Source organism: Aspergillus heteromorphus (assembly GCF_003184545.1).
Source record: "Aspergillus heteromorphus CBS 117.55 chromosome Unknown BO70scaffold_5, whole genome shotgun sequence".
NCBI classification, from domain to species: domain Eukaryota; kingdom Fungi; phylum Ascomycota; class Eurotiomycetes; order Eurotiales; family Aspergillaceae; genus Aspergillus; species Aspergillus heteromorphus.
This window is the reverse complement of record NW_020290410.1, coordinates 426,564-446,669: the sequence shown is the minus strand read 5'-3', so window position 1 is coordinate 446,669 and position 20,106 is coordinate 426,564. Positions and strand designations below refer to the sequence as shown.

The following is a 20,106-nucleotide window of genomic DNA, read 5'->3' as shown; positions in this document are numbered from 1 at the left end:
TTATGGAGCTGGAACAATAGTAGTAGATGTGATGGAATAATCATCCGAGATCAAAAAGCACATTGAGACGCAACCAGCACTCCAATAATTTATAGTCGACCTCGTTGTCTCCCACAACACTGCTATCCAAGATAAGTAGGGCTACCCCCCCTGCGCCTCGTGCATACCGCCTTCGGCCAGCCCGGGGGAGGTTGTGGCCTGAAGGCCGTCGGAATCGGAATGAAGCCAAAACCCACTGTGGCTTGTCGGAGAGCCCCATCTTCTCCCAAAACCACCAATCCGCATGCTCGCTTATTCTTGCCAGTTCGTCCGGGTCAGCTCAGCCCAGGACACCCCAGCCAGATGGCACCTGTGAACGCCTGTCAGGAAAACTCTATCTCTCCAGAACAGTCAGAACTCCACCGTTCTCGGCGTTACCGGCTCGTTTACGTTCTTCGCGCTCGCTGTCTGCCCGATCTTTGCTCGGCCATGGACATTGTGTCCCCACACCGGGCAGTTCGCTGGCCTTCTTCAGCTCAGCCAGCTTTGGAGAGGAAGCACGAGCCCGCCCACTTGGTCTCTGATGGTTTGCGCCACGGCGGGCATTCAGTCGCTGGGTTCTATATCGGAGGCTTCTCTGCACAAAGTCTCACATGAGGCTGGCTGAACTTTGGGTCGGATTCAGGCATCCCACCTCGGTTTCAGCTTGCCTGGTTTGCTGGGCCGAGTTCTGCACCTACCCGGGGATGGATTGAGTGCGCTTCTCGAGGATAAAATGTCTGAAGGAAACTGTTGTTCCTTCTGCAGACTGTTGAAGGTTTTCCTCTTCTGTTTACCAAACACTTCATCGGATCCAGGAGATCCGGGGGCATTCATTTTCTCCCTCATGTTCTGATTTCCCACAATTATCATGATTCTTCAAGATATTGTGATATTTCTTCTCTATGTCGGACACCAGTCTCACACCCCAGCGTTCTGGCTCAGAGCCCTGGGAGCGGGCGTGTGTGTTGCACTATGCACCCTGTTCATCACTTTCACCATCTCCCTGCTCCGGGTGCTGCTTGTTTCCCGCCAGTTGGTGTCCCTATCCGACAAGTCCCAAACAGTCATCGGGAAACCGCTCTTCTTCCCCTTCACCTTCAACCACCTGCGCTTCACACCCGCAAAAGACCGATTCAGCAACCGGTTCCTTCTTCTAGGAACCCCAGTAGGACTGCGATGTCGGATCGGAAATATCCTTGCTGTGGACGACAAGTCTCTTGACTTGGACTGTCCTCCAGGCGAGGGACTCACCTGGAACCGGATCCTGTCGCATCTGAGCTGCTGGTTCAGCTCCGATTCAAAACGCTATCTTCACCGTGGGAGCCACGAACTTGATCTCCGCGAGAAGCTTGACGAGTTCTTAATATCCCAGGTACAAACCCCTTCTTCACTGCATCCCCCCCCCCCCCCAAAGCACCACACTAACACACACTACCCCCACAGAACCAAGACCCCACCCACTGGCCATACGCCTACCACCTGGGCGTCCCCAAATTCCTAGGCTGGGCCCGCGGCATCGTAACATGGTGGTACCTCTACGACTCTTCCCGTGAACTCGACGCCATGATTATCGAAATCAACAACTCCTACGACGAGAAACGAAACGTCCTCTTCAAACTCAACCGCGTCTCCGACGCTCCCACCCACCCATTACAACTCCCCACCTACCTCGACCCCCTCCACCAAGTCCAATCCTTCCCCTCCAACCCCCAATCCACATTCTACAAAGGCATCTTCACAAAACGCATCTTCGCCTCCTCCTTCGAGCAGATGGACATCCAAGTCACGACGCGATTCATGGATCCCTTACATCCTGAGTCGTGGAGGCTGAACGCGCCGTTCTCAAATATGACGACGCTCGGAGATGCAGGCGAGGTCAGGATGACCACGAGAATGACATGCGCGGAGAAGCCGATTGATCCGACGGAGTTGACGACCTGGGAGTTGTTGGGGTTTCTGTGTCGGTGGACGCTGCCCGGGGTGTTTACGACGTTGTCGATTGTGTCGACGGCGCTGAGGATTCGGTTTACCGGGCTGATGCGCATGATGAGTAAACCGCCGGTGAGGACGGGGAGTATTGGGCGCCATGTGACGGGGTCGGAGTTGTATGTTCTCTTCTCTTCTTTCTCTTCTCCGTTCCCCTTCCCATCCTTCAACCCAACCCACACATCCATCACCCCTGCATACCATCACACAACATACTAACCAAAGAGAAAACTAGAGCCCTAGAACCCATCTTTAGATTCTACCTAACGCATCTCATCTCCCTCCACACCCGCCCCCCATCGAACTAACCTACCTCCCTGCCGCTCCTTCTCAACCGAGACCATCCGCATCCGCTCTCCATCCTGTGAATCCATCTCCACCATCACCACCACCGCCACCGCCAACTCCGCCCCCAAAACGCAATCTATTACCATCGAACCCACCGACCCCTCCTTCTACACTCGTCTCCCAACCTACGCCACGCTCTCCACCGCCATCCAAAGCGAAACCCAACCCACATCCCACGAGGTCGACCAGACCGCCCAACGACTCCTCGTTTCCGATCCCAATCTTCTACTATCTATCATTGCATCCTCGTCATCCTCACCATCATCCCACAATAAGACCCTGCCAGCCACACACGGAAGCCAGAAATTCAAATTCCCCCTCTCGCTTTGCAGAAAAGGCTTCAGTTTATCATTCCTGGATACCTTCGTCCTCGAATCATTCAATGAAGATACATGCAAAGGATACGTGTCTGCCGTGATGAGAAACTTCCTGGCTGAGAGGATAGCGTTTGGATTTGAGGGCCTGCTGGATGTGTATACCTTTGTGGGCGGGTGTGTGGGGAGATGGCTCCTTTTGGTTCTGGTTAGGGGGGTGGTGGGTGTGGTCCGTCGGATACTAGTGGAGGATTTGGGTGCGGGATGGGAGTGGTGGAGGCTGGTGGTTTATGGGGTGATGTATTTCGGTATTTTGGGCGGGGGGGCGGGGAGGAATGTGAAGTAAGTCACTTCTTTCAGTTTTTGATCTTGGGACAGGGGGGGTGGTGAGGCTGTGTGTGTTTTATAGATCTTTCGGGTTGTTGGAGGGAAGGATGCCTGTCTGGTATATATATATTTTGCGGCAGGAGGGGAAGGAAAGAATCCTAGGAGTATTCAAGGGGTGGGATTGGGTGCATAGGGAAAATTCCCCGATGATTTACATTATTTGTTGAATGACTTGGCGAGGTGTTTAGATAGCGTTGACAATAGTCTTCAAGTGTTCATTTTTCATTTTCAATCCCATCGTTTCAACCCAGAAAGTCAGCAACGAAGGGCGGTGTGATTGAGACACACCCGGCGATTCCGACGCCTTACTTCCTAAAGCAGCGTAGCCGCCACCGTGCCGTGCTGATGGAGTCTACTCCGTAGTTAGCGACGGAGCTGCCCGTCCCGGGTAGACCGGTGGGAATATAGTGTATCACATGACCGCGGCAATTCTGTTTGTGGGTAAGCGATGTACCCAGTTCCGTCGGGACGACAAAAAGGCAAAGGGTGTCTTCCAATCTGATTTTCCGAAAATGGAAATTCATTGAGTATGGATAGTGGGCTGTGAAACAAAATCACTCCACCATCGAGATGTCCAGACAACGAGAGAGGTATGCTAGTACCCCATCTGATCAGTATGAATAGCTACGATGCCATGGGTTTGAGAGAGGCAATTGCATTGAGAATCGAGACACTGCGCAGCGGTACAACAATTTTGGTCAACAGAAAGCCTCTTCTCAGCAAAGTAACAGGACTCTTTTCAATCTCATAATCAGACATGATTTTCATCCGTAGGAAAGCCATGGGAGAGACACCACAATTTGAAGACACCCGCAGCACGAAAGAAACCCCGAAATATGAACTCGTACATCAGTCATCGTCCGCAACGTCATACATTCAGTCTTCCTCATCATCCTCCTCATCATCATCCGCTTCATCCCCAACCTCACCCCTTGTATACCCCTTCACCTCCTCAAAATGATCATCCCCTCCATCCCCATCCTCATTCTCCTGTAATCCGGTATCATCCTCCCCACTATCAAACTCCTCTTCATCTCTACTTTCAGCCACAAACCCACTAGACTGAAGGATTCCTCCCCCATTCACGGGATCCGCTATCGCAAAGAACGGATGGTCGGCGCGCAAATTTCTCCGTTCGCAGACATATCCCATCGGCGTGTGCGAGATATCTTGCCCCTGACGTCTCAACGCCAGCCACTCCTGCAAGAAGGCCATGCGGTTTCCAAGACTATCGCTTGGACGAGCAGAGGTTAGACCGAGTTGTTGGAGGATAAACTCGTATTCGGAGTACTTAAAGTAGAGACGGCCGGCAAAGATGCCGACTTCGAATGTGAGGCGGGGGGAGAATGTGTGCTGGGCGGGCAGCGAGGGAACTGCGTGGTAGGTCAGGCTGTTGAAGTGTAGCATTCGTTTCGTCACTGGGGCGGCGTAGGTAAGCAGATGCATGGAGCGTGCTGGACTGGTGCGCATGATTGGGATTAGTAGCTCTGCTTCTTCGGGAATCAGGATAACCGCGGTCTCGGTTTTGACGTTACAGAGGATCCAGTTGACCGGGCGCTGGGGTCGTAAGTGTTTGAATGCATACACTGGAAAAGACAATGTACTTACCAGATGGTCATCTCTCTTTTCCGCATGCTTCAGCTTGACCGTAAGTCGAAACTCCGCGGACACGTATAAGCGAGTGAGGAAGGCAGCGCTTCGAACGCCGTATTTTCGTCCCAGCTTGGTCAGGTCGACCGCAAGAGCGGCATCGACAACGCCCAGTTCCTTCAGAGTGCCTGTTTTCGCAAATTGCTCCAGGGACGGGTGCAAGCCGGGGAACTTGTGGGGGTCTAGCTTTTGGGGACGCTGAACCTGTCTCTCCTCTTCGATTTCGTAGGCAACCTCTCGCTCCTGCTCAACCTCTTCGAGGGCTGACGAGACAATTGAAGTAGATGTGGTGTGGGTTTGCCGGTGTCGTTCTCGAAGTGCCTTCATGAATCCGGCTACCTTTCCTTCGAGAGGCTGCGAATTGCTCTCCGCCCCGACTCCTGTGTCATTGGCACCTGAGGCGAGAGGCTTATAGAGCTGCTCCAGGGTTTGCTGTTCCGGCTGCTGGAGAACCTGCATGTATGCCGTTCGATGCGAGAAATCATGAAGAAAATTGGTATTTTTCTCTGCGGCTTGAACGCGACGGCAGAAATCAACACCTTGGGCAAAAAAGAGAGGCTCCAGATCTTTGTTGTTGGCGCATGTTTGGTGAAGCAACCAGTAAATCACATCAGACGAGTCGATACTGTCACCCGGGCCCTTTTCGCAGGTATCCATGATGCTTTGGTGCACCTCCGGTGGAGAAATGAAAACTATGGACTGTGTGGTGCCTAACTGACGGAGTCTCATCGCGGCTGAATTGAAGTGTTAGAGCAACCGCATTGTATCTTCGAGGCCGAAACCGGGATGAAAAGATAACTTACCTTGCACAGTGTGATCCTTGGTCTGATTAAGCCCAAGCGTCAAAGCTCCAACTGCATTGGCGGGTAGCTTGAGATCGGTACCTCTGGTATGAGCCTCATCCAGATAGATCAAGCACTCACTCATGTCATCTGCAAATGGAGTGGCAAGCAACGGTGTATTCAAACCATTTTGGTATTGGACCCAGGCTTTATTATCGGCTCCAAAGTACACAGCGGCTTGAGCTTCATGATCAACGGCCAGCCAAGCCTTCACAAGGGTTTGGTTGTCCATTTCCAGGATAAAGGCCCCAGCATCAATGAGAACCCGAATTTTGCTCTGTTTCAGTTCCATCAAAAGTTGTTCCTCGGAGAGGCGTCTCCCGTTGAGAACTGCAGGCCTATAGCCCCGGTTTCTCTGCTGAAGTAAGTACGTGAGGACCTCCGCGTTCGTGTACGAAAGCTCCGGCAAGTCATGCTGCTCAATTGTCAAAGGCAGTAGTCTGCGGTTGTCATTTGTTCCACTAAAACCAGTCGTCAGCCCGGAGCGCTTAATCTTCGGGTTGTGAGCTTTTGAGACGGAGTTGCTAAACATTGGAACGTCCCATCCTGATGTCTGCAATTTGATGGCAAACTGTTTTGCATGGACCGGGAACACAAAATGTCGGAGAAAGTGATTAATTACCATGATCGAATGCCGTAGATTCAGCCAAATCTCCCGAACTTGTCCCTCATCGTCAACATTGATAATATTCCAGTGTCGTAGAGCTTCTGGAAGAGCTGTTGATCCCTGAGTCCACCTGTCGTATTCCGTAGCAGGATCATCGGATCTCAAGATGGCCTGCAAGCTCTCACGGCATTGACTTTGGTTTAAGCCCTGGTGGTAAAAGGCAAGACATGTGAAGAGTATGGCCACATCTGGATGGCCCCATTCTGCATGTTCCGAGGGAACGCCTTTCGCGTGAAAAGGAACCGCCATGGGGTCTCGATCAGGGTGAAGACCATACTGAACATTCCATCTCTTCTTAAGACAGAGCAAGAGAATGCGATGCACCAGAAGTCCCCGTATTAAATGGGCCCGCTTTCGAACTTTGGGCGCATCGCGGAGAAGGTACTCAGCGCGTTCCCCGACCGACTCGTCCAACGTATCCTGACAAATGAACTGTTTAATGACGTCGATCTCTGCAGCATCCCAGATCCGGACGGGGAGAATGGCGCCTCTGCCCAAACAGACATCCTCAGCGATTCTTTCGGCGAGGACCACTTCAACATCCTTTCTCAGAAGGTAGGCAATGGGAAATGCAGTGGCTGTTCTTTCCACCAAATCAATACTCTGCGGTAGCTCTCGTGCCAAGTCTCGGAGATGCTGAGCCACCAGCTCTAAAACAGCCATGATGACCTCCCAGCGATCGGGGTGTCCATCTACGACGAGCTGTGATCCGCTCGGATAGATCAGCTGCGTTTTGACAGCCAAAGTGAAATCGCATTCATCCAAAATATCTCGGCCAACCTTGTCAAGCCATGTCTGGATAGCCACCATCTTGACTGCCTCAGGGAGCTTCATGTCCGAAACTTGTTGCAGACCACTAAGCTTGAAGGAGAGAGAATGCTCGGGAACTCCCAATACAATCCCTGATGATTTGAGCATATCCTCATGCAATGCGCGATATTCTTGCAACACCTGTGGTGTCGTCGGAGTACGTCGTGAGAATGGGATATGAACAAGGCTCCTGCCCACGAGGCCTCCCAGACGGGCCTGTAAAATCTGCGCAGTCTGGGCTATCAGGGCTTTGGGTACCAGTAGTCGGTTAAGAATTTTGCCATCGGCCAATGCAGATGCAACCATTGGCATAATCACTGAAGTTTTTCCCTGTCCCATATTCATCTGCAGCACAGAGTTTGAATTTGAGCTGGGGGATACCATCTCCATCGCCACAGTCACCTGGTCCTGTCGGATTTGCATGTTGGCATCAATCTCCAGGATAATCCAGTCAGGATGCATCATATAATCCCAAACTGCATGATCGCAATGGCTTTGCTCCTGGTCCAGCCCGCTTTGATCGCGCTTGGTGAATGACTCCTTCATCCGGATCAAACGCTGCAACTTGACGATATCAAGGGCGTAAGATACGATGGCTTGTTTCATGTTGGGTCCAAGATCAAAAGAGGACACAGATCGTAGCTGCTCCAATACTGTCACTGGAGTAACGCAGCCCCAGAGGCGTCCTTCCTGTAGCCAACGAGACTGTGCATCACGAGCGGAAAGTCTGTCATAAATCAAAATATATGAGCGCCTCAACTCAACGCGAGCTCGTCTAATCTCATTGAAATAGATCGACATTCCCTCCTCAAATTCACCCCCAAGTCGGGGATATGCTGTGTGTATTTTGCGCTGGTCTCGTCTCTTCTTCTTCAACGCATCAATGCTCAGCTGCAAGTCCTGACCGTATGTAGACCTAACCGAACACCCTGAATTGGCAATGCGATCTACGATCTGTTCGATCTCGGTCACCTCTTTTGGATACATTCTCCTCCTTCGCATACCAGTATTGGGATCAATTTCCCCCAGCGGATCTGATGTGAAAGTATTGTGATCGAACCGTAAGCTTGAATGCGAACCTGATTGCGATTTGGGAAGTCCCCGTTCAAGGCGCATCGTGACATCCTGGAGCTGCAATACTCGGGTTCTAAACACCTCGGTCGCTTGGGGGGCTGCAAAAGCTTTCCAATGGTTCCTCTCAGCTTCGTGGTTATTTAAGACCTCTTGGATGCCGACGATATGGTTCATGAGTTGGAGATTCTTGTACCGTCGGAGCCATTCACGGCTTATTATCTCATGGGCCCCGGCTATTTCCAGGAACTGCGATGAAAACCCCGATACAGAGGGCTCTGCGCACGGCCACTGCTGAAGAATGAAAGTAGCAAGATCGTTACTGGCATTTTCGCAGCACCAGTCGTGTTTATTTCTGGCACGCTCCATCTCATAAACTTCAGCAGCGGATCTTTCCCCCTTCGATGAGGAGGGTTCTGCATATTCTTTCCAGAAAGGTTTTATCAGAGCCAGTAACGAGTCAAAGTCAGGCTTTTCGGTGTCAGGAAACCCTTCGAAGGATGGGTATGAAGGTAGTGGGAGTTCCTTTAGATCGCTCAATATAGAGAAAGCGGCCAAGACTCTCATGGCATCCATATCAACAGCATTTTTGTAAGCCATGAGTCCCAAATGAAACATGAGGTAGTGAGAATCCTGCGGTCCACACTCGCGACAAAACCGGACCAAACCACCCCACTCAACTGCGAGGTCAGCAGAGAGCGTTGTTTCCAGGTCAAGCGGTGTGAACTTCGTCATGTAACCACCAATGTATGGCCACTTTTGGAGAATACCGGAAAGATTGCGGGTGGTGCGAATCGCAAAGGGCCGTTCACGGAGGAGAGAGACAATTTCGAGGACATTGGAAGCTCGGTCAGAAAAGCAAGTTCCGGCCGGAGAGTAGACTTTGTCGGGTGTATTCACTTTGACTCGACACATGTTGCTTGATCGTGCGTAGATGGACCGCCGCCAGCGAGCCCGCTCGCGAAGATGGACTTCATTGAAAGTTACTTCCATTGCAGCGGGAGCGGCCGTAGCATCGAATAGTGACAGTCTCTTTGACCTGCTTAGAATAGATTCAATTGCTGATTGATATTCCTCATTCTGTATCGAGACAGTCAGCTTCTCATCCCACTCAATAAGCTGCTGGCTTCTCATATCGCGGGGATAATATCTCCTTGTAGGTGTAAGGTGCGAGATTGTCTGCAGCAGATCCACGGAAGCTTGGTTCAAAGGGGTCCATGGCTGACAACCACCCGAATGTAGACATGCCAATGCTTCCTCTGCACCTGTTCGCCCAGTAAGGAGATCAGGTAGCACGAATGATGTGAATGCGTGTAACTGTGCCTTTGTATATTGCAACCGTCGCTCAGCTGGGCAGGAGAGGCGGCCAAGCACATCATCAATCATGTACCTTCCGAAACTATTATCGTTCATCTTGCGTACGAGGACATGAATACCATGCCTCCGATACTCAATGTCTCCTAGGGTCATGATAAGACTTCGTTGTGAGCGATTGGAGACATTCCGGAGAACCAGCATACTCTGCAACCCATAAAGCGTACCAGCGTCCTGATTTGGATCTAGCTCCGCGCCCAGCTCTTTGCATTGCAGTAACTGCTTCTTGTTTACATGAAAGCTAATATTCATGTATTTCATCTCCACTGAGAGGGGGTTACAGCGGGGCTGGTAGATGGTAAGCCTCGAGGAATGCTCGAAGTGAAGAAATGCCTTTCCGATTATCGTCGCCAGAGTGGAGTGGGGATCGACCAGCAAAGAATGTTTCCTTTGTGCCTTGCGACTGGGAACGTTAACTCTCCAGTTCCCTGGTCTTTCCTTCCAAATGACCGGCATACGCCGCGCCTCGAGAATTCCGGTTCTAAGGTCAATCCAGTGAACACAGCCAAACACCAAGGGTTCAGGCAAGTCGAGGCTACGACCTCTGCCAAACACTGATCTCGGTACATATTCGAGAATGCTCATGTCCTTGCAAGCCCGAATAATCAAGTCGTTACCTCGATAGCCCAGATGGATTTGGTACCCTTCTTTGTCAATTGCCAGGGCATAGTTCATGCCAGGCAAATTTGAGGGGAAGGCAAACAGACGTTGGTTTCCAAACAGCTCCTTTAACGTCTCTGAGTTGCTGATATCAGAGGGAAGCTTGCCCAAAGGAATTCCGTCTACCAGAATGTGGCCCTCCAGGATGTGAAAATGGATCTCTTGCTGCACCATTCGCTCATTGGCACATCGGACCGTAGCTGTAATCCAACATTCGTGTGGATGAGGCAGGTGTCTCCATGGGCTGTACGACCGCGATATACTACCCGGAAAAACCCTGTCTATGGCACCCGTTATGCCTTCAGGATACACCTCGACTGCAGCTTGAACCATAGCGCGAATCCGAACACACATCTTGATGTCGCGAGAAAGCATGCTGAGCGTTGACTTATTGAACTTACTTACGTCTCCAATTACACTCTCTTGCATGGCGAGTGTAGCTTCGACAAAACACTGGACGCCTTCCATCGTCAAAGGCTGGCCGCTGAAACTCTGCGGGGAGAACGTGCGACGGCATAGTAGTGAGGCCAGAAAGCGATAGTTAGCAGCTCTTTCTGCGGCATCCACCTGCAGCACGGTTTGATTCTCGTTTTTTATGTGCTCAATCCATTGAAGGGTAATGCGGCGGATCCTCAGAAGCAGACCATCTGCTGCCTTAGAAGATTTGCGGCTCCCAAGATTGCACACTTGAATGGCCAAGGTTAAAATCGTATCCATATAAGTTGTCTCTCGCCAATTCTGTGCAGCGATCGAGACATGCTGGTCAAGTTGTTCAATCAACCTTTTGCAAAACTCAGAATCTTTGAAGATGGCATGGACAACTCGTAAGGGATTATCCCGCAGTCCAGGACCCGCTTGCAGTGCAAGATGGCGAAATAGGACCATTGTATCATGCAAGCCGAGATTCAGATTTGAGGATCCTAACTCAGTCAGAATAGAAAGCCATCGCCGATTTCTACCAGCCATCAGGGTCTGATGCGCCATAAACTCATGGACGGTCACTGAAGAAGGGCAGTCCGGAATGTTTGCAACAGCCTCGTAGGACGAAGGTCCTGCACCATCTGGGGAAAAGCTTGAACATGAATAGAGCTCAGAAAATGGTAAAGTCTTTGGGAGAGATAAGGTGAAATGATGCGCAAGGGTGAGCAACGGAGGTTTGTCTTTGGCCCATAACTTTCGCCCAGTGTCGTAGTAAAAGAATGTCAGCCCCAGGGGACGCAAGACACTGTCCGTTGATGTTGGCAGCCGCTTTGTTTTAAAATGGGTATTCAAATGTGATTTAGTAGAAGATGCCAGTGAGAGGCTTGGAGATGACCCGGCCTTTCTGTGATCGGCAAGAAGGCTGTATTCATGGAGTAATATCTCCGGTTCTCTCCCGCTCTTGAAGCTCGTAAGGGTGCTCAGTTTATTAGTAATTTCCCATGTGATGGTCCGGTACGCAGAAAATGCTTTCGGGATACCCAGTTCGAAAACGATGGCCCTTTTTTCAGCCATGTTAGTGTTTGGTGGGAGAAAGTCCTCGTGGATGTCGATCGTCATTCGTCCACGACAGCGGACATAATAGCAATGGGTACATCCGCGGATGTCATGAGTGCCGTCGTCCTTCCGTTTTTGCGTGCAAGGGTTGCCCATTTCCTTCTCCTTCAGAGAGTCGTATTCCTTTTTCAATTTGAACAACTCCAACACTTTCTGTTCCCGCGCAGCCAGCGATGCAGTCTCGATCCGTTCTTGCAGTTCTGCTAGATTGTTCCCGATCGGAAGGTCGAGATACCGGTCAGCCAGGCAGCCCGGACATGGGTCCGCAAATATCGTCATCTTCGCTTTGACTGCACCCGTGCAGCGTTTATGGAGGTACGTCTGGACATTTTGCAGTCGTTTTAAGTCGGCGAGCCTCGAGACGAGAAGCACGTCCAGCAGCTCTGGGGGAAAGCCCGTATGGTACTCCGTTAGCAGCGGATATGCAACTGTGGCACACTTGTCCAAGTATACCCAGAGGTCAAAAAGGTTGAGAATGAAAAGGCCCAGTTGCTCCGGATCCTCCACGTATGTGTCTGCGACGGTAGCCATGTAGTGGCCGATTTTATCGGCGATCTGTATACAGACGCCCTCTGCGGCATCTTTTGAGACCGGAATTTTACGTGTACCTGATTCTAGACCGAGTTCAAGCTCTGCGAGCAATGTGTAACGCGTCAAGATTGAGCTGAACTGTTGGGTAGTACTTCCACGAGCGCTTTCCACCACGAGAGCCGGATCGACGTTCGTTATTTTCTGGGTACTTATCCAAGGGTCTTTGAGGATATCCTGGAGGTATGCTAAGCTGTTCGGCAGACTCAGACGGTAATCGCTTTCCTCTGCTCTAGAGGGCAACAGTGGTATCTTTCGCTGAGTCTCTCTTTTGAAGGCCTCCCAGCTCTTCTCAATCGCCATTTGAGCAGCGTCAATACATTGTTCAAAAATCGGTTCAAGCGTCTTGACTAGGCGAGTGTGCATGTCTTGCACTGAGGACGGCGAGTTTACTTTCTCTGCTTCCAGCTTAGCCAAACGACGACATAGTTTGGATCTAAGCCAGCCCCAATCTTCGGGCGTCAAAGCTCCTATATGGACGGTATCTCTTAGAAGTCTCGCCATGACAACGCACATAAGAGCCTTATAAAATAGGCGGCCTAGCTCACTACCCAGACGAAGATAGAGGACGCGTTGGAGACACACCCGAAGTACCAGCCAGGATGGACTGCGTCGCCACGGAAGCTCGGAATTGTCCCAGCACACATCGTCCTTGACGCGCTTTCGTAACAAAGGCGGACATATCCGGCTTCCATTCACCTCGAGCAATGTCATCAAAAAGTCTGTGATCAGAGATGGATCAACGGTATCTCGATTTTCGACGACTTCCTTTCCGGCCTTGCGTGTTTTCGCCGCAAACTCGTCGAGGGCTTCGGTGCTGGCATTTTCCAGGAAGTCGCAAAGACTGTCTTGGAAACCGGAATTCCTGAACTCTTCCATAGGAAGTGAGACTGCCGAGGAAGGGAAATCCCAGACAAGGGCGCCTTTGGCAGCGAGGGCTTGCTCCATGCGTGATGAAGTCTCGAAGGCCTCGATGATAATATCGTCACATTCCTCACCTCTGCCATTGCATTAGCTTGGAGTAGTGTATACAGTGCCAGTGGGGTACTTACCGAGGGCATCTAATCAGGAGGGCTGCGTTCTGCTCCGCAACGTACACGATAACCGCGTTTCCTGGACGCAGCTTACCGAACGCGCCCAAAAGAGCCGCCTTATTGACCATTCCGTCATTATTGACCGTACAAAATGTGCCGAGAGTCTGATCAATTGAGCTCCACACGCCCTTCGCTTCCTCGTCGGTCGCGCTGGTGAGATCTTGAATGGCGTGCCGTAGGCGAGTAATCAGCTCTCCGTCCACCTCTGTAGGGTCTTTATCTTGCTTTCCCGGAAGTTTCGGGGGGAGGGCAACGTGGCGAAATGTGTCCGCTAGGACTCTTGGGCTGGGCATTCTCAAGTCCTAGGTCGCGTCTAGCAATGGTTTTGGTTAATGTGGAACCTCTGGGGACGGTCAGAAGACGGCTTACAGGACCTCTCTTCCCCAAATTCGAATTTCACGTATTCCGTAACAAGAGAAAGACCAAATTTGGTGGAAAAGAAGTTATGGTAATGCAGCGGACATGGCCAGGTGTCAGGGAGAAGAGACGCGTCAGAGAGGAGTGATCGCTCGCTCTGTGGGCGCTCGTTTGTCGACCGGGCAGCAGCCCCCTCCAGTGAATGCATTGCGGAGCGACAAACGGTCCGGGTTTGGAAAACAGTACTTGACCCCGTGATGTGGACTGAAAGCCATGTCATAGTAATACCTCAATCATGTCGACACCATGAGGCAAGCTTGATGAGGCAAGAAAAGAGAGTCATGCGGTACCTGTTTCCTTGCCTCCAACGACATCTATGACATGCTTTATCTGGTCTGGTTAAGGCTTTGCGTGGGTGTCAAACCTAGTATCATTCAGTATCGCACCTACTTAGGTGTCTGGACACCTTTTTAGTCGAGTGGTCTGTTTGGTCTGATAGTGGGGAAGTCGGTATTTAAGAGGAGTGCGAGGGAAGTGGCCTCTAACGATGCAGGCAGTACTAGCCAAGCTGTTCTTTCCAAAACGGTCCGCTTGGACAGGGAAAGTCAAGCAGAAGATGTCGCTTGCTAACGGGGACCCAGAAGCCAAGCAGCTTGGTAGTGCCAGTACAACCACGTCAGGCTCCAGATATACCCTGGCGGTTGATGCCATCGTGATGAAGCAATCAAGAGGAAAGTCCAGGCCATACCATCACCGCCACAAAAATCAAAATACAAGTATCCACCCCTCATCATCTTACAATCCCTGAGCTGACTTGAAACTCTTGTATGACAGGTCTTCTGGGCCTCACGTGGACGTCTTCTCTCTTCTGAATCATCTTGCATGATGCCGAACCCCATAACCGTTACTCTGTCATAATGTCAACCATGCGAAACATTATATAAACCAATCTCTCCCCCCCTTCTGGCCATATCTCTCAGACTTCACGTTCTCCTCTTTCAAACTTTACACTCGGCCAACTCATCCATCCTGGACTAAAGTCTCTTTTCAATTATCTCTCATTCAATGACAATGCGTGTCTACTCTGGAAAGCTCAATTCCCAATCCAAGACAGCTGAGAATGAGCTCATCTCTCTTGGCTTCAACGGCGATCTGAGAAAAGGTACGACAGCAGTTCTCGTGGGCCAGTGGACCAAGAGCTATGAGGAAACCCCCAAAGCAAACTACTCCTCCGTCGGGACTGTCACCAAGTTTGATACCGGGTCAGCCTCTGGTGGAGACAATATCGAGATCTACAAGTCGGAAAAGCCATACTACTGGTAAGGGACGCGCATTTGCTCCTTATACTACGGACATTGAACCGTCAATTCAGGTTTGAGGGCACTGCACATGCAGACAGACTGAAGTTGACCATGAAGAAGCAAAATGGGTCATTTTACGGTGAGGCGGAGATGGAGCTTGCTTATAAGGAGGATCGTGATTAGTGAAGTTGCATGTTTATTTTTGGCATTGGCACTTTTTTGTCCCGGTATGGTCCTTGGTTTCAATAGGTCTTTCCCCTGGGACTCTAGGTTTCCCCTGAATCTTGTGTGCAAATGCAGAGGGCCTCTTGGTGAATAAAGTTTCTTGTCATACATCAGCATTGGCTTTGACTGTTGTTATGGGGGCTTGCGGGGCAAAGATATACTTGTCTTTCTGTGACGTAGGCTGTAGCATAAATATGTAATGATGACTGAAACATGCACCACAACCCATCCTGACTCTCTTTAGGCTCGCTTGGGTTAAGGACTGGCTTGGTTGATATGATTAAATATGCCAGAGACTCGGTAAACCACAGAAAGGCCCTGAACCAAGTATAAAATAACTTCCTAGGCAGGAAGAGATCAAAGCAGGAACAAGAAAAGGACAAGGGCACTAGATTGCATTATGTAAACCCCAATACTGATTCGCAAGGGTGGAGTAACATTCCTCTTAACTGAAAGTCTGATAGTGTACGTGGATGAGAGTAATTGGAAGCTATGTTTCATTTTAGCACATAGGTTAAACAAACACTGTGTCGATGACTGGGACGTGTAGCATATTTTTGAGAGCGGAAAGTCCGCACGGTCCGGCACCAAGGCACCAAGGCAGGAAAACACTAAGGCTACAAGGCTACCATATGTCCAACCTCCATCACGTTGCAGCCAGAGAGCATCGCCGACGTCATTGAGGCAGTCAGATGAGAATCTGCCAGTCCATCTTCCAATTCGGAAGGCGGAGGGAGGACATCTCAGCCTTAAGCAACCACCTTCTAGTTCTAATCTAACTCATTACGCGAAAGTTCGCAGCTAACCCCTGTGTCGATCGTCTCCTTTTGATCATTTTGTTTTCCTGGCGAATATACCTTCTGGCAAGGCAATCCAATGCCTTGCATAACCGCACAGCTGTCCCCTCGGGGCTCGGGCACCGTCGAACGAGACGCATGAACGCAAACTCACGGATCCGATGAACTCAACTATCTAGTGATCGATCTAACCCTCAGCCCGGTGCCGGTTTTCCGGCGGTATCCCGACTACTCGAACTAAAGGATTTGTCGCACCGACAGCAGGCCGAATTTTTGGGAGTTTGTTGCAGGGATGGGACAAATGACGTTGGGGGCAAGGCTGCTGGATGAAGTCACGTTGCCTAATGCTGGTGGTGCTTGGATCCCTGTCGAGTGCGGAATGGTCCCCTATTCGAGGGATATACTGGGGTCTCCGGGTGATCCAGCTTGCAGACGGACGCCTTGATTTCTAATCACTCCCATGACGTGCGTTGAGGGCCAAGAATGGCCAGAATCAATAGCCTTATCTAGTCGACGTCGACTAAGTACAGTGGTCTGGGTGTTAATGCTCCGAGGTTTTGGATGGGGGTTATAAGTATTCCTGCCATTTCCAGCGGCACTTGAGGCAAATCATTGTGTTTTTGCTCCGGCATCATCCTCCCCTTGCGTTGTTCTCGAGTACACACCGGTCTGAAGCTTGACAAAATGATGAAGCAGTGGATTGTTCAAGGGAAGAAGGGGATCGATTCACTGGAGCTTCAGGAGGTTCCTATCCCTTCCCCGGAAGACTATGAAGTTTTGGTTAAATTTCATGCGGCGTCATTGAACTACCGAGATATTGTGATCGCGAATGTAAGACATGGACAGCTTCTCTTCCTTGTGACGGGACTGACACAAATGTAGGGTAAATATGTCTGGACCGCGATAGTCCCAGGGTCAGTCTTCGTCACATTACTCGGGATTTGTCCCCTTCTACTAACCCACATACATAGATCTGATGCCGCCGGTGAAGTCGTCAAAGCTGGCCCCAAGGTGACCCGGTTCTCAGTCGGACAACGCGTATCGCCAATATTCCACCTGAAACATCTCTACGGCTCTTTCGATGAAAGTTACTTTCCTACTTCTTTGGGCGCAAAGCACGACGGTGTTTTCCGCCAATACGCGGTGTATAACGAAGAAAGTTGCGTCGAGATACCCTCCAATCTGAGCTATCGCGAAGCCGCCACTCTTCCCTGTGCGGCGGTGACTGCTTGGAACACATTGTACGGTGGCCCACGGAAACTGAAGCCGGGAGAAACAGTCCTCGTTCAAGGTACCGGGGGTGTGAGCATATTCGCCTTGCAGTTTGCCAAAATGGGTGGCGCACAAGTGATCGCAACCACAAGTGGTCCAGAAAAGGCTGATCGACTGAAGGTCGAGCGTGCAGATCACATTATCAACTACAAAGAGGATCTGAAATGGGGAGAAACGGCGAAGAAACTCTCGCACCGCGGACGCGGAGCAGACTTCATCATCGAGATTGGCGGCGCAAACACCATGGCGCAGTCAGCTCAGGCAGCAGCAGTCGATTGTCAGGTTTCTGTTATCGGCAACAGGGCCGGTCCCCGGGAAGAAAACGGACATATCGGAGAGTCTCACGGTACCACGATGTTCACGACTCGTCGGATCTTGGTGGGCAGCAGGCAGCTCAACGAAGAGATGAATACTGCGATCGAAGTAAACGATGTCAAACCCATCATCGACGCCAAAACTTTCCGATTGAGCGAGCTGAAGGAGGCGTATACATACTCTGAGACGGGGCAGCATTTTGGAAAGGTGGTTTTGGATATAGATTGAGAGCGATCTGGGGGACATTTCCATTCTGAGTGTTACTATAATAGTTGAAGTCTGTCTCGTCGGCAGTAAAGACGTGCCTCTATCGACAATGTCACTATCACGATACCTTATTTCTCACGCATCGCGCAGCTGTCTTGCCCTCATGACTTGATGACTTCCGCAGTTTTCTATATCACTTATCCCAATCTAAGCTGTGATGACGAATTAGACATAACGAATAGGTTCAACGCAACCTGCAAAGAAATACCAAGCGGTAGGTCATGGAATACATCCCCGACAGTGTGAGCTTGCAACATATGTGGTCTTCTCTTTATCAGAATAATAAAACCTCTCACCTCCGTCTACTCCGATCCCTCTTCGAAGATATATGCTCACTACCCTCACCTGCATTGTACGGCATCGTGGCACAAGGACCTGTTCTGCACCGTTACTTCTGGTCCCCAAAGAATGATCAGGCGGTTACTGGCCCTTTCCAAAATGAGAAAAGCTTCCACAGGGCCATCGCCCTCCATTCAAAGCAGATCTGGGCCGATCGGGCATAACATGGGTGGATATCTGACTTTTTTGCGCGCCATCTTCCGTCTGCTCTCCATGGGCATCTGCCTGCTTTTACTTATGGTAATATATACAAAGGGAGTATCCTTGTTAAGATCGTCATGAATCCCACAAGTGGGACGGAGGAATATAAGATCGCTGCTGTTATTAACAGGGAGACGACTGGTTGGTATCCTTCATACTAGGAATATGCGTGTATATTTCCTCTCCTACAATAGGTTCACGATTATTCGAAAAGCATTAAGAGAATAGTTGATCCCTGGCCTCTGGAGGCTGCATTGTTGCGATTTGTGCATATTGATTTGGAGTTTCGAACATAATATCATGCTTTGCCTGAATTCGAGATATACTCGGCTTTATTGATTGAGAGTGTACTTGTTTCCACACCGAACTTGTTCTTCACTAAGATACAACAATAAGAGAAAATAGAAGAAAAGGAGGCCAGAAAAATAATATAGAAGAAGGTAATCTCCAAGTTCGAACTGCTACCCCACACGCTTCTATACTAATCTTGATAATAACCTTTCAGTTTATTTTTCTCCCACCCACATCCCTCTCTTCTCACTCTACCATATATACTACTCAACCCTGGACCCACTAAATAGTGGGTATATCACAGTGCGGGCGGAAGGACCCGAATCTAACAGGCTGCAGAGATGCCAGAGACGCGACCCTGCAGCGTCCTAAATCGGAAGTCTTCAGCACCCAAACACGTCTATCTATTCCCCCATCTCAAATTTTCTTCAGTCTATCTACAACAAATTTCGAAACACAAATCTAAACCCTGCAGTCTCCACCCTTTCCACATCCACAAACCGATGGTCCATGACCACCCAGTCTGCCCCCGCGTCCTTCAACTCCTGCACACCATGTGTCGTCGCAACTGCCAACACATAACACCCAGCCGCTTTCCCCGCTCTGATCCCGGCCGGGGCGTCCTCCATCACCAGCACATCTCTGTATGTCTCAGAATCCAACGATAGCAGCATCCTCTCTTTTGCCTTCCGATACCCCTCCGGATCCGGCTTTCCGAGCTTGACATCTTCGGCGACCGTGACTTCCTGTGGTCGTGGGAGTTGGAGAACCTTCAACCACCCGTCTAGAAGGGCCTTTGTTCCGGACGTGACAATTGCATAAGGGGCTTGGTATTTGTCTAGGGACTCGAGGAGCTTGCGGGCTCCGGGGATCTCGACAGCGGGGGTGGTGCACAGGAGGGGGACTTGGGCTTCCATCGCGCTGACGTCTGTGTGGATGGTTATTAGTCGAGTTTCGAGATAACGGAAGGGAGTCGAGTGGGAAAGGGGGTGCATACATTCCCAGTTTGCCTTTGTGGGGTCTAGATCGCGAAGAATATCGATGCTTCGTCTGCCGTGCGACGTGCGGAGGATCTCATTGTGGTCGATCCCCAGTTCGAGGCCGATTCTGAGACACGTAAGTATTTTGCTAGTTGGAATGAGATGTGTACTAACGTACCTTTTCCAGTGCTCAACAATCGCTGCTCAGTGTTAGCTTGTCGGCATAATTAAACGGAAAGGCGCCGAGCTTACCCTCCGTTGAGTCGATGATAGTCCCGTCGAAGTCCAACAGAACCCCGGCGAACACATGGGACCCGGCCTCTCCAGATAAGACGTTTTCCTTTGACATCATGCAATGCGACAGGTGGTGTATGAGGGGATAAATTTGCGTCAACGTGGCTACAAGCGTTCAT

At 50.5% G+C, this 20,106-nt stretch overlaps 5 protein-coding genes across 5 annotated transcripts; 3 read left to right on the top strand and 2 right to left on the bottom strand.

Moving 5' to 3' along the window:
* Positions 1–889: 889 nt before the first annotated feature.
* Positions 890–2,315, top strand: BO70DRAFT_350657 (uncharacterized protein; the record flags this gene model as incomplete). The annotated part of the gene is made up of 3 exons (XM_025541706.1): positions 890–1,393; positions 1,465–2,126; positions 2,264–2,315. The coding sequence occupies 3 exons, from the start codon at positions 890–892 to the stop codon at positions 2,313–2,315; spliced, it is 1,218 nt and encodes a 405-aa protein (XP_025401808.1).
* Positions 2,316–3,932: 1,617 nt separating this feature from the next.
* On the bottom strand, positions 3,933–13,641 carry BO70DRAFT_419943 (uncharacterized protein; the record flags this gene model as incomplete). Its single annotated transcript, XM_025547501.1, has 4 exons — positions 3,933–4,613; positions 4,665–5,440; positions 5,510–13,254; positions 13,307–13,641. The coding sequence occupies 4 exons, from the start codon at positions 13,639–13,641 to the stop codon at positions 3,933–3,935; spliced, it is 9,537 nt and encodes a 3,178-aa protein (XP_025401807.1).
* A 1,135-nt stretch (positions 13,642–14,776) lies between these two features.
* Positions 14,777–15,189, top strand: BO70DRAFT_350655 (uncharacterized protein; the record flags this gene model as incomplete). Its single annotated transcript, XM_025541705.1, has 2 exons — positions 14,777–15,024; positions 15,078–15,189. 2 exons carry the CDS (start codon positions 14,777–14,779, stop codon positions 15,187–15,189), a joined length of 360 nt encoding a protein of 119 aa, XP_025401806.1.
* A 1,412-nt stretch (positions 15,190–16,601) lies between these two features.
* On the top strand, positions 16,602–17,944 carry BO70DRAFT_427081 (zinc-dependent alcohol dehydrogenase family protein). Its single transcript, XM_025547856.1, has 3 exons — positions 16,602–16,859; positions 16,911–16,942; positions 17,000–17,944. The coding sequence occupies exons 1-3, from the start codon at positions 16,713–16,715 to the stop codon at positions 17,841–17,843; spliced, it is 1,023 nt and encodes a 340-aa protein (XP_025401805.1). The 5' UTR covers positions 16,602–16,712; the 3' UTR covers positions 17,844–17,944.
* A 1,204-nt stretch (positions 17,945–19,148) lies between these two features.
* Positions 19,149–20,063, bottom strand: BO70DRAFT_359723 (HAD family hydrolase; the record flags this gene model as incomplete). The annotated part of the gene is made up of 4 exons (XM_025542601.1): positions 19,946–20,063; positions 19,872–19,893; positions 19,711–19,820; positions 19,149–19,641 (listed from the first exon to the last, which is right to left on the bottom strand). The coding sequence occupies exons 1-4, from the start codon at positions 20,040–20,042 to the stop codon at positions 19,151–19,153; spliced, it is 720 nt and encodes a 239-aa protein (XP_025401804.1). The 5' UTR covers positions 20,043–20,063.
* Positions 20,064–20,106: the final 43 nt, after the last annotated feature.